The 14,926-nt window shown below is 36.3% G+C and overlaps 1 protein-coding gene across 1 annotated transcript; it reads left to right on the forward strand.

Moving 5' to 3' along the window:
* Nucleotides 1-12,365: 12,365 nt before the first annotated feature.
* LOC133695689 (wound-responsive protein GWIN3-like) lies at nt 12,366-13,233 on the forward strand. The gene has a single exon (XM_062117612.1). The coding sequence runs from the start codon at nt 12,432-12,434 to the stop codon at nt 13,038-13,040; it is 609 nt and encodes a 202-aa protein (XP_061973596.1). The 5' UTR covers nt 12,366-12,431; the 3' UTR covers nt 13,041-13,233.
* Nucleotides 13,234-14,926: the final 1,693 nt, after the last annotated feature.

Here is a 14,926-nt window from a genome sequence, read left to right on the forward strand (position 1 = left end):
CTTAGCCTCCTTTGAGCAATGATCATGAACACCACCATTCCGCAAGGGGGAGCAGAATCCCCAACAATTGGTATTAGAGCTTATGGTTTAAAGTGATGTTTGATTTTTGCTCAAAACTGAAAGTTGTCAAAATGGTGTTTTGACCATACCACTGTGTAGAGGAGGAAGAAACGAAGCCACTAGTGAAAATGTTGTAAGATTCTGACGTGGGACATGTCCGCGCGCACCAACACGCGCTGGAGAGGAGGCTATCCATGCGCACCAACGCACCACACGCGAGCCACGCGTTTTCTTTGCCCGAATGGCAGACCAGCCCGAATACCAGATGATCCGACCCACAAGACTGACCCGGATAAGGATGACATCAGCATGACATAATTGTGACGTCAGCATGCACAGTTGGCATGCCATGTCAGCGACCAGTTAGTTGACACATCAGCATAGTGGGACCCACTAGATACGTCATCAGCCACGAGCCGAGCTGAGAGGAGCCGAGCCAAGCCGAGTATGGTATGGTCATTTCAGATGCAATGGTATGGTCCGATCGTTGAGATTGTGACCAGAAATGGTGGTGGTGAATTAACAAAAGGAAATTGCCCGATCAGGAGGCATCTGAAGGTCATCATGGTGGTCGATGGTGATGATGAAGAAGAAGGTGCACATGTTTACCCAATTACATGTGTTGAACTGCTAAATGGGGAGATTTTTTATTTGCCGAATGAAGGCGAAATTGGGACACTTTGGACACCCGATCATGTGGACGATTTGAGGTGAAGAGTGGAAATTGATGAAGACCAATCTTGTCGAATCTAAGCACTAGCAGTCTCGCCAGATGTTGAGAAATCAGGTATAAAACCAGGATATTCCAGATCTCTTGTAAAGGAAAGCTGCAACAAAGCTAGCAAATGGGTGCTCATGTTTACCCAATTACATGTGTTGAACTGCTAAATAGGGAGATTTTTTATTTGCCAAATGAAGGCGAAATTGGGACACTCTGGACACCCGATCATGTGGACAATTTGAGGTGAAGAGTGGAAATTGATGAAGACCAATCTTGACGAATCTAAGCACTGGTAGTCTCGCCAGATGTTGAGAAATCAAGTATAAAACTAGGATATTCCAGATCTCTTGTAAAGGAAAGCTGCAACAAAGCTAGCAAATGGTTTTATATACGGAAAGATAGTATGATGGATAAATATGGCGTAAGAAGTTCTGTCTAGGAGATTGAGTTTTAAGCGGGACCAATGTGACCCCTTCAATCTTTCCTGGGAACTTGCTTAGTTGAAGGATTATCCATACGGTACTATTTTCGTATATATAGTAGTTTGAAATGAAATGGTTGAAGACTAGCAAGACGACAGCACAAAGGAACAGTTGCGTTCCATAAATTCAAGGATCTGATGGAGTGGTGATTTCTCCAAAGAAGTTAGATTCGGTGACTGTGATTTCTCGAGGGTAGAATTGATGAAAACCCTGACAATGGAAGAGAAATACAACAAGGAGATAAAGATTGGCACCCTATTTTGACTTGGACAGGTGTTGTGACAGGATGAGTTGCTGTCAAACATAAGCAAGGAATAGGGAGAAATCTGGAGAACATAAATTGCACGAGGGCACACGGAGATTGTGCTGGAGTACCCGTGATCCAACGAGGTACTGAAATGAGACAACAGGTGCAAGGAGAAGAAGAGTTCCCAGATGAAGCTCAGAGCAGAGATTGTGTAGAAGTTGTGTACAATATGAAGTCTCTTGTGCTCTTGATGAAGACAACATGCGAAGACCTTTTCAAAGCATGCAAGGATGGAAAGATGAGCTGTTGCAGAGGTACCTAATTGAGGGGGTGCAAATGCCTGTGATAAAAGACGACTGCCTATGATGAAAGGCGAAGACACCAAAAGAGAATTGGTGTAGGTGGAGCTGTCAAAGCAGAAAGGCATAGAAACTCCAAACATAGAAATCGAGGTGGAGGATTGCGAGGAGTATACCGTAACTTTCTCTTTCTATGTAATCAGTGGTAGTGATCTCTTCCATAGCCACTTTGAAGCATCCCAGCTGAAGAAGGATGCGACCGCCTATGAAAAGCGAAAACACCTTACAGAAGTGTGCGGGCCACAATATGAGCCCAAGTTCAGACCGCCGTATGACAACAAGTGGAGACATCTCAGACAGAAGGTGTGAGGGCCGTGATATGAGCCCAAGTTCAGACCGTCGTATGACAACAAGTGGAGACACCTTAGAGAAGGTGTGAGGGCCATGAAAGGAGCCCAGTTTAGAACGCCCCAAAGCCAATGTGATCGCTAGATATGAGTGGACAGGTGTATAGCCAATGAAGTGGCTATGATGAGTATAGATACAAATGCAGGATTGACTTTCATGCCCCTAGGCTAAAGATCAATGAGCTAGATAACATTTGCCTTGGACAATAAATGGATGACTTGTGGAGCATTAAGACACGACCGCTAGGAATGAGCAGAGGACATGCGCAGGTTCCGAGAACATGTTGACTCTTATCAAGGTAGTGAGCTCGGTAATGGCATTGTAATACTCAAAGTATGAAGATAGATATGGATCAACCTTTAATGGGCTGCCCCCATGGTTAAAGGTGAAGAGCTACTTGGACTCTTTGAACTAAGAGAGACTCACAGCGAAGTAAGGCGTGGTTCCTAGAGTGGAACAAAGGGCAGACGCAACTCCGGGACGAGTAGACTCTTGGAAGAGTGGTGAGCTCGTGATCACATTGAAATACTCAGATAATGACTATTGCACTTGGAAATAGATATTTCCATTTGAGAGGGTGTTGTAAGCCTTGATGTGAGGCTTGATAAATCATTCCGAAATGAGCATGGTTGATAAGCTCGAAGGGTAATGTTGTCCCAGAGACAAACGTTAACACTCTTCAGATGTGATGTGACAGACCATCTAGTTGTAGTGATCCTTTTGTGTGAGAAAAGGTGTGCTTTGGTAACTCTGGTGATTGAAAAGTTTGGGAAGTACCTGTAAACTTGGTCAAAGATGCTCTTAGAATGGTAAGCTTGGAAGAGCTGCAGGATGCAAGCGTGTGCTGAAGAAGCAAGAGGACAATTGCCCACATAAATGGCAAAGGGGGTGATTGTTGGAATATTGCCAATTATGTAGCTGCCATTGTCAAAGAAGATGGCCACCATTGTCAAAGAAGATGGCTGCCATATGAGAGTCAAAGAGTCAAGAAGGAGGCTATAATGGTGGGTTGTTGGTGGCAGCCAACAACCATTATCTAATGTCAAAGTTTGGTAAGTTTGGCAGCCACCATTGTTGACAAAGGAGCAAGAGGAGCTATCATCGAAGCCTATAAATAGACACCAAGAGTGCAACACAAAATGAGAGAGAGAGAGAGTCTAGTAGTAGAGCTACAAAAGAGAGAAGAAGAGAGAAAGAAAGAGAAGGGCTGCAACCAGCAGCCCTGCTGCTGTATGCAGCTGCTGCCCTATGTAGCAATGAGAGATGGGAGTTGAGTGGATGTGATCCTCCTCCGTGTGTTGTATTCTTTCTCTATCTCTAATAATATTGATCTCTCCCGTGGATGTAGGCAATTAGCCGAACCACATTAAATATTATGTCAGTGTGCTTAGCCTCCTTTGAGCAATGACCATGAACACCACCGTTCTGTAAGGGGGAGCAGAATCCCCAACAGAACGAACAAGGAAAGAACAGAAAAGAGAGAACAGGGACGAACAGAGGAAGCCTGGGAATAGAGATGCGAAAGAGTAAGACGTGCACAAAACAGAAGGAAATCTACGAGGAGAAAATATAGGGGAAGAGGAAAACCAAAAATAAACGAGTAGAGAGAGAAGCAAACAAACAGAAACAGAAAGCAAAAAACACGCAGAAGAATACTAGGAGGGAGGAGAAGATAGAGACGAAAGGGAAGGAACAAGGCCGCAAGAAGAACATAAAATAGAAACAGAGAGAACAGGAGACTAGAAACCAGAGAAGAAGCAAAAGGAAAACAAAAAGAAAGAGAGGAGAATCGTCCAGCCATTGTCTTTGGCTCTACATCCCCGCACCTGGTAAGTTCTTTTTTTCATTTCATCTTTTGTAGTTATATAACACTGTGCGAAGGTAATTTTAATTACCTTCACACTATGCACTACGTGTGTGAATAGTTCATGCATGCAGGCCTTAGTCAGCAAGGTCAGTGGCTTGGGCTAGTGACCCAGCTAGGCCTGCTGGTATAGCCCAGCTACATTGGCTAAATTGGACCCAACCCAAAAATAAAAATAAAATAAAATATGTATGCATAGATTTAAATTCATTTTATTAGTTTATTCACTAACGCCAGAGTCAGGAATATCATTTATTTTCTTTTTTTGCTAAGTAATATTTACCAACGCCAGAGTTGGAATGATTCATAGTTGAATATTCACTGACGCCAGAGTTAGGAATATTATAAGTAAACTATCATAGCATAAATTAACAAACTCTTAACAATTTAAGACAAAACCAGTAATGCAGCTTACCTTAGGTAGGGTGTGCTAGGTGTCATAACCCATTTTTGGGTTGTTCCCCAATTTACATTTTTCCTCTCTCTTAAAAAAAATATATAATACAAAAAAATAAAAAAATATATTATCAAAAAAATATAACAGTGAAAAGAGGATGCCAGAACACTTAGAAAGTAGTCAAAATTTGGTTGGGGAGGTTTAAAAATACAAAAATTAAAAGTTGGCAGTATTTTATTGACCGATGATAGCCCTATTGATAAAGAAAATTCAATTTCAGAAAGAAAAGTCCAAAATTAAATGTTGGTGGACTCAATTAAATTATATTGAAGGTTTAATTGAATTTATAGAGGGTTTGATTGTAAGAAAAATTTATTTTGGAGTTAATTTGGGCTTTAATTGGAAGAAATTAAAGTTCTGGGGTCAAATTATAATTTTTGAGAGTTAATTTGGTCAAATCAAGGGCTTAATTGCATAAATATTGAAGTTTGATGGCCAACTAGGGACTTAATTGAATAGATCCGAGACCAAGGACCACAATGCAAAACGCGCTAAAATTGAAGGATTGGCTTGAAATCTGGCGCTTTGGCACCAATTTTAATTTAAATGAAACTGCGCGTTTTATGCAAAACAATGCCGTTTCATGCGGTTTAAAAAAAAAAGAGAGACGAAACGGTGACGTTTTGAGGCGGCACTGTTTCTTCTTCTTCTTCCCCCGAACATGCGGCAGGGGAAGAGATGTTTTTTTCTTCTTCTCTTTGTCTCTTCCTTTTCTTCCCACGTGCTCTGTCACCCACCTCATGATGAGATGCCCGAGCAGCCGTGCTCCGCAAGCAACGCCTCTATTGGCCACCACGGCCGGCGTCGTGGCAAAGGTGGCAATGTGCGCCACATGCACGCGACTATAGGACGGGGCAGGGTCGACCCCACTCCCCCTGCCCCTATAAATACCACCCGAACGCAGGAGGAAGAAGAAAAAAAAAGGCAGAAAACGGGGAGGGAAACCGAGAGAGAGAAACCGATAGTGTTGAGAGAGAAGGAACCGAAACAGTAGAAACCGAAAACCGGGGATATTGACAGGGAGACCAAGAGAGGCAAACAGAGAAAAGGAAAAAAAAGGACAGAAGGAGTGAACCGGAGTGGCCCGGTGTCTCTACGCCATGGAGAAGAAGAACCGCCGCGGTCATCGGGCTTCTCCAGTAACCGCCACCGCAGCGCCACTGAGAATAGTAGCCAACACCACCGTCAGCCCAGCCATCCGAGATCATCGCCTCAGGTAAATTCCCTTCCCCTCCCTAGCCGCCGGGCATTAGTCATCTTCTTGCTTGCAGAACGTGCACTGTGCACGTTCTGCATGCAGGGAGAAATAATTAGCCGGTTACTGTGCTGTGCACAGTAACCAACTAATTAATTAACTGGTTACTGTGCTCATGCACAGTAACCAGTCATGGTTTTTCTGTTTTTTCTTTAGGTTGGAACATCAGCCCAGCCCTGTTTTTTTGCTTTGGGCTGGAACATCAGCCCGACCCTGTTTTCTGCAGGCTGGAACATCAGCCCAGCCCACGCGGCTAGGCTGAGTCTAGTCCATTTCAATTTTTTATTTTTTTTTGTTTTTCTTTTCTCCTTTTTGTTTTGTGTATTTTTTATTATCTATATATATTTTTTGAAAGTTGTGATTTTCGCATGGATTTTTCTACGTCATTTCGACTAATATTGGTCTATATTTTTATATCTTAAAAATATAAATTCGGTATTAAAAAATACCCGGTTTAAAAAAAAAATTTGTTTTCATGCATACGACCAAGTCTCCCAAAGCTAAAAAATCATATTGTATTTTTATACAATAAAGAAAACTTCAAAAAAAAATATTATTTTAGCATGCATTTTGGCTTTAATAACCGATTTATTAAAGTCATGAGAACTTTGGCCAATATTTCAAAAAATAAAAATAATAAAAAAATATTTTGTTTTGTTTTAATGTCTGGCATTATGAATTTATATGTAAAACGTAATCCTGATATTAAGAAGGTAGTTCTTTTATAGACATTAGACCGGTTAAGTTTCGCCCTATAAGATAAGAACCTCCTTACTGAGCATGCCCCCTAGTGTGGGGTGTGATCCTAGTCGGGATTTTTTTCATGAAAGAAATATTATTCAGGCTCAAAAAAGAATTGCAAGGGATGTATTTATTTCAGAATGTGAAAGGAATAACAAAGATGGCCTTTTCTCATTTCAAGCACAAGCAGTTAAGATCAATAAACTTTGACCTCATCCAGTATGATGTTTTGGTCTTTGCAAAGATGCATTTCATGAATCATGAGCAACGAGTTCACTACGTACCATTATTCATACATTTAAAAACACATGATTCAAGAGTCATGGGGTAAAGGTGTTTATTCATTTCTTTTTTTTTCACAAATATTTTTTTTTTTATAATTTAGTCACCTCAATGATAGAATTGCTGGATTCCCTTGTCATTCTACAAGTAGAATGTCAAAAATATCGTTTTTGAATAAACATCAAATTATTTTTGAAATCAAAACGCCAGATCAAATTTTCAAAACTCCAATAAGAAAACTGATTTTGGTATGAGAGATGAATTGCGTCTATGAGATCGCGCAACGCTTTAAAGATGTGTTTGTGAGTCTTTATAAGAAAACTCTCTAAAAAAAATGAATAATGCTTGGTCATAAATACGATTAAATGACAAATTCATTATTTTTATTGAAACTTTTAAAAAAAGTTCAACAAAAAAAAAACTCATGAGAACATCTTGGGCTATATGCTTTTATTCACAATTCACAATCCCAACCATGTGGCAAACACGCATTCTGTCACATCGTTATTCACGTCCGCCAAGTGTCCCGAAGCTTTTAACCTATTTGATCAGCACGATTAAAACAAGTTTTGTGGGATGGCTAACTAAGCAAAATGGTCCCGAAGCTTTTAACCTATACAAAAACTATTTGCCATAGGACAATAATTTGTAGTTTTGTTGAACAAGATGAGCACGCTTAATGAAATGTATCAAATATTCCAAATCTTTGCACTCGTTCAACACATGAACTAGAAGGTGAACTAATGAGAATGTCATAACCACATTTTTTGACCTTTTTTTATTTTTTTGAAAACCAAAACAATTGCAAAATACAACAAAAAAATAATCCAAAAAAGATGTTCTTGACATATGTGATTTATTTTCAATATTTTCAGTGTCTTCCTAAAAGAATTCAAAACTTAAAATTTTGTTTCCAACATTTTCAGCTACTAACAAGCCCATTTTAAAATTATTGATTGATTTTTCAACTGAATCAAAGAAAGTGCATCCTGAGTTGTGTACAATGGATTCAACATCTTCGGGTCATTTGCTGCTCCTTATTCTTGTTGGGCAGTTATACTCACTGTTTACAACTTGCCACCAGAGATGTGTATGAGGCCAGAGTTCATGTTTTTATATACAGTCATACTCGGTCCTAACAGTCTGGTTCGGGATAACAATAGTGTTTGTGTTAAGGGATCGACTTATAGTGAGTTTGAAATTGAGTATGATGGTAAATTAGAAGGGGTCATTGAATTGCAATATCATAGCAAGTATAATAGAGTGTTTTTTTATTCAAATGCTATTGGTATGACACCACTAATAGAGGAATCATAGTAGATTTCCACTATGGTCTAGTCAAAATTAACTAAAAAACTAGACTCCGCAACGTAAATGATGTCTTTGTTATTGTCAAGCAATGCCAGCAAATTTATTACACATACACCCCTTCCTTTAGAAAGGATCATTCAATAGTTGATTGGTTATCTGTTTTAAAAATAAAACCCAAGGGTCGTGTCGAGGTTGTTCAAGATGAAACGAAGAAACAAGTGTGGGAGATGATGTCTTTTAAATTAATGAGTTGGTTGAACCATATCGAGTTGGTTCATCGATTGATTTAGAAAAAAAATTCAAATTTTCACATCTTCAATAATAGTCTTGTTGATGTTGATGCTAAGGAGTTATTTGTTGTTCTAATATCCAGCGGACAAGCACAAATCGATGAAGATGATGATAACAATGTTATCAAAGTTGAAGATTGCAATGGAGCTAATGATGATTCAATTGAAGAATAAGAAGATAATTCTGACTAACTATTAGAACATAAAAGTGTAATGCAATTTTTTATAATCTAATATTTGTGGATGAAATTATGTATAAAGAAATATTTATTTTATAATTTTTATGTGGACTATTGTTGTTGTGTTTTGTGTGTCACTTTTAATTTAAGTATTTGCAGGGAGATTAATATACAGCGAATGTAGACAAAATGTGTTATTCTTTCAATGCACACCAGGTACTCAAATCTATGCTCTCTGTGCATTCTATCAACTCATCAATAAAATATGAGTTGTTTTTAAAACATTACATTAATCATTTTAAAAAGTTAGTGGGAAAAAATAATTGTAGTGAATATATATGGCAGTACCTATCTTAAAATAAGATGAGAAATATTTTAATTGATGGAATCTTATAAACTATTAAGCACGAGTAAATAAAGTGGTCCAAAAGCTCAAAACCTAAACGACAACTCTTTGCCGCAGGACTATAATTTGTAGTTTTGTCGAACATCTACAAATGCGTGCACTCTTTCAACACATGAACTAGAAGACAAAATATTAGGACAACTAATTGATACTGATCTCAACAATGAAGATCACTAAACTTCTATCAAATCAATAAATTTTTAGATATCATTTTTTTGACAATTTATAAAATAGTATTTAGTGCAAGAAAATAGGAATAATTTTTTAAAACAATTATTAAAAAATCATCATTTTATACTAGGACCGATTATGGGCTTCACAACTTGAATTTTATCTTGAATTTTATTTGTAAGGTTAATTAGTAGTTTTAATTGAAGTTATTTATAGAGTAGACTATTTTGTTTATTTTCGAGTTGTCAAGCTCACCAATTATTACACTATTAATGATTAAAACAACTGTCATCTCAAAAGAATATAGTATATTTATTTATATTTAAAAGATTTAAATTTTAAGCTAATTGATAGGATCAATTATATAACCTATAAAGCACGAGTAAAACACTTTTTTTGGATAAATCAAGCAAGAGGCAAGAGCTCAAAACCTATACGACAACTCTTTGCTAAAGGACTATAATTTGTAGTTTTGTCGAAGGTCAGCACGAGTAAAACACTATTGGGATGATTGAATCGGAAGGATTCGTTGTGACCACAGGAGGTGTTGATAGATTGAATCGGTTTAAGATCACCAAGTATGAAGGTGATAATAGTTTTTATCAGCTTTCTTTTTGTCCAATATCCGAACCCTTCTGTGAATGCTCATTGGTCCCAGTAGGCGTCAACAGTGACAAGCACTTGGCTCCCAATGTCGACCCTGTTCTTGTGATGTTTGAACCAGATGCATAGAGAGCACCTAAAATGGTGTCAGAATGATATTGATCAGTAATATTATCTGCTGCAATCCAGTATGACGGAGTTCGATTGACTACTATCATGTGTTAGGCATAAATAAAACTAAAATAAATAAGAAGCTTTTTAGCTTTGGCTTTTCCTTGGTTTTTTTTCATGGCGTTTCCATATTTATACTTCGTTTGTTGCTTGATCTAAATGTTCGGAACCAAATGTCAGTTTTCATGGCTATTGTTTTTTGCAAATTTTAATAGGTTTTTAGGTCCTATTGATATATTGGTCAATTAATCAATTTTAACAAATATCGGAAATTTATTAAAATCGACATATTTTGATGTCCACAAACCTTCTCCCACTCGGTTCCTTTTGCGAGAAATGAACAAGTCCTTAACCTCTCCAAATTTAATGAAGGATCTTCTTAGGGGTTCATACTGAAGCTATCAAGGAAATCTTTCAAAGTATATCTTCACAGATTCAAAACGTGGTTATGATTGGTATTGGTAGGTGAAAGCTGATCTTTTTGTGAAGGTCGGAGTTTAGGGTCTTAGATAGGGGTGGTAATATTTTTTAGCTTGATGTTTTACATTGATTTAAGAAATAAGTTTATATTTGTTGTGTTATAGATTGACAAATTTGTGATTATTGCTCATATTTTAGCTGCATTGATCAATAGTTTTTTTTTAGAAATTCTAGGTAAGGGACTCGTTGCGTAAAGAGAATATATTAACACCCCTAACATGTCATACCTGAGGTAAGCTGCATCATTTTTTATTTGTTTGTTATGGTTTGATGAAGTCTATCTCTACTGACTTGCTATGACAAGTCTACTACAATAAACGAATCCTAATTTTCTATGTCAGGAACTTCATTTAGTAAGGTGAAATATCATCAATTATTGTTGAGGCTTTTTTCAAGGGAAAACTGAAAATCTTGTTTTTGGTTGTCACGTCATTCCCAAATAATATTTCAGATTAAATTCCTTGCAGTTTTTTATTTTATATTAGAAATGAATGAATTGTATTGCTACCAATAATATTTTTGATACTGACTTCATACAGATTTTTTATCCTTATATTAAAGGTGAGTAATAGGTAAATTACTATATCTAATAATATTTTTGGTATTAACTCTTTTGTAGGTTTTTTTTATCCTTTATATCAAAAGTGAATAATATATGTTTTTTTTTTGCCTCAAATAAGTTTTTAATTTTTTTTAAATTAAGGCCAAAATCCTTTGGAATTTTACAAACTTGTTGTGAAATCCATGTAATAGTTTTTAAAACATGCTAAAGTATTGAATTTTTTTATTATAAAAATGCTCAGATATTTTTTGAGGATTTTTGGCTATATACTAAGAAAAATGCTAAAGTGAATAATATATATTTTTTAGATGATTTATTTGGCAAAACCCTTTTTTTATTTATATAAAACTACCAAAATAAGCTTAAGGACGTGTTTTCTAAACACACCTTTAAGCTAAAAATTCCTTTATCAAAAAGGTTGAAAACCCAAACAGGGCCTTGCACATCTAACTCGAATTTGACCAAATCAGGTTGACTTGAAATCTTTAATTCGACCATAAATCGATCTGAAGATCACTAGTTTGACCCGAAAAAACAAACCAAAACTCAAAACAGATTAAACTTGTAAAAAAACATAAAAACACAAGTTTTTTGTTTGTCAAAAACGAATCAAAAGCTAGAAAACTCAAGAACAAGAAGAACATGCAAAGTAAACACAGCAATGTGAATTTCAAATCTGACCAGATACAACAAAAACAAAGGCATAGACATGATGGGAATCATTCAACGAATCATAATCAAGCTTCCAACATCAATGATTATCACTTAATAATCATGATGTGGTTAAAATATGTTACGGTGTAAAAACAAAGCTTTAGGATTAAAACAGTTATTGAAGCAAACTAACCTAGATTATTGATTAATCAAGTCTCCCGAAGTGTCTAGTGCAAAGAAATTGACCAAAACGTTTTTAGAATACTTGGACATGTAATCTCATTTTAGCTTGACAACTTGAATTTGATTTCAAAGATTTAATTAGTAGTTTTAATTGAAGTTATCCATAGAGTAGACTATTTGTGTGGGTTTTGTTAAATTTTATAAATGGTGTTTATTTTCAAGTTGTCAAGTTCACCAATTATTACACGATAAATGAATACAATGATAGGCGTTTCAAAAAAGTATAGTTTATTTATTTAAATTTAAGATATTTAAAATTTTAAGTTCATTGATGTAAAACACTTTTGTGGGATAAATCAAGTAAGCAAGAGGCAAGAGCTCAAAACCTATACGACAACTCGTCGCCAGAGGGCTATAATTTCTAGTTTTGTCGGAAATCAGCACGAGTAAAACACTATAATTTATATTTTTGTGGATTTTTTAAATTAATTCTAACAAATAATCCATATGCTTGCTCCATATAAATATATGCTCTCCATGCGTTGTTTCAACACAAGATCAACAAGACACAATATTGAGATAACGAATACTCATATTCAACAAATATGATGATCACTGAAGTTCTTGGGCTCTCGTTCCTTCTCTTTGCCTTCATAGGAACTTCATTTCCTGAGGCCGTTCATGCCAAAGATGCTGCAGCAGTGCTCGATGTCTTCGGTCATGAGGTGCAAGCTGGTGCTCGTTATTTAATCGTAGCCCCCTCGACTGACAATACAACAACTCTTGCAGTCACTATCAATGGCCAGGTCTTATGCAATTCAGATGTTATACTTTCCACATTGAACGAGAGCCTCCCAATAACATTTTCACCAGTTATACAATCCACCGATAGTGTCATCCGCGAAGGAACTCATCTAAATGTGAACTTTGCAGGGCCAAGTGCCATGTGCTTAATGGGAGGCGTGACACCCATGTGGAAAATCCGATTCAGTACAACACTGAAAGGATACATTGTGACCACTGGAGGTGTTGATAGATTGAATCGGTTTAAGATCACCAAGTATGAAGGTGATAATAGTTTTTATCAGCTTTCTTTTTGTCCAATGTCCGAACCCTTCTGTGAATGCTCATGCATCCCAGTTGGCGTCAACGGTGACAAGAACTTGGTTCCTGGTGCAGGCCCTCTTCTTGTTATGTTTGAACCAGATGAATAGAGAGCACCAAAAATCGAGAATAAAATGGTGTCAGAATGATATTGAGGGAAGTCGATTGCCTATTATCATGTTTGAACCAAAACTATTATCTACTGCAATCCTGTATGAAGGATCTTGACTGCCTACTATCATGTGGTGGGCATAAATAAAACTTAAATAAATAAGAAGCTTTTTAGCTTTGGCTTTTCCTTAATTTTCATGTTGTCTCCATACACACACGCACTCTTCGTTTGTTGCTTGATATTGTTACAGATTAGAGTCCATTACAAAGAAGAAAAAAGAGTTTTACTATGTTAGGGCTTTAATACCAAGTCAAGAATAACAAGAGACCTAGCCAATTAGTTAGCCAACCTTTCCTATTTATACATATAGGACAATGTATAATAAATAGTTAATGTAGAGATTACAACACAAGAATAATAAACATTTCCTGAATATATACAAGACTATAATATGTAATATCCTAATATCCTATAATAGCTATAATTTGTTAAATATCGACTCCCAATAGATATCCATGTCAATAGAAAACCTTGTGCAACTTGATTGAAGAGTATATTAGGGTTCTTTAAATTGAATCTTCAAATTTTTCTGGTAAAAAAACTTACTCATTATGATCCTTATGGATAGTTCATATATTATGTGAATCTTCTCAGCTGCAATACATGTAGAAAACTATTTAATCAGCAAGAGTAAAACAAGTTTTGGGGGATGGCTAAGTAAGCAAAGTGGTCCCGAAACTTTTAACCTATACAAATATTATTTATGTTGTAGTCAGCATGCACAAGTTTGAATTAATATTAGGTGACAAATAATACAAATCCTTTCTCACTATATATATAGCAGTACCTATCTTAAAATAAGATGAGAAATATTTATTATTTTCTTCGAAAATGAGATGAGGAAATATTTGAATTGATGGAAGCTTATAAACTATTAAGCACGAGTAAATAAAGTGGTCCAAAAGCTCAAAACCTAAACGACAACTCTTTCCCGCAGGACTATAATTTGTAGTTTTGTCGACCAACAGGTGCACGTATAATTATTATAACGAATAATCCAATTTTTTTTTTTTTAGAAAACTCCACCCCCTGGAAAGCGTATTTTGTGGGCCTAGGTGAGTGAGTAAAACCCCGGCTATCCCAGGCTCTTACAAGAGGTACACGTCCTGACTCAAACTCGAGACCTGTTGTGCCGATCTCAAGCCCTTTACCACCACGCTACACCCCTGGGACCGAATAATCCAAATGTTTGCACTCTTTCAACACATGAACTAGAAGACAAAATATTGGGATAACTAATACTGATCTTAACAATGAAGTTCACTAAACTTCTATCAAAACAATAAATTTTTAAATATTGTATAGTTTTTAGTGCAAGAAAATAGGAATATTTTTTTTTGACAATTTATAAAAAAATCTTCATTTTATACTAGGACATGTAATCTCATTTTAAATAATTAGTAGTTTTAATTGAAGTTATTTATAGAATAGACGCTTTCGTTTATTTTCGAGTTCTCAAGCTCACCAATTATTACACACGATTAATGATTAAAACAATTGTCGTTTCAAAAGAATATAGTTTATTTAATTTTATTTAATAAATTTAAATTTTTTAAGTTCATTGATCAGATCAATTATAACATTTTAAGCAAGTGGTGCCAGCGAGAAGAGCTCAAAATCTATACGACAACTCCTTGCCATGGGACTATAATTTCTACTCAGCACGAGTAAAACACTAGTGTGGGATAAATCAAGTAAGCAAGAGGCAAGAGCTCAAAACCTACACGACAACTCTTCGCTAAAGGACTATAATTTGTAGTTTTGTCGAAGGTCGGCACGAGTAAAACACTGTAATTTATATTTTTGTGGAATTTTTAAATTAAT

Source organism: Populus nigra, chromosome 6 (assembly GCF_951802175.1).
Source record: "Populus nigra chromosome 6, ddPopNigr1.1, whole genome shotgun sequence".
NCBI lineage: Eukaryota > Viridiplantae > Streptophyta > Magnoliopsida > Malpighiales > Salicaceae > Populus > Populus nigra.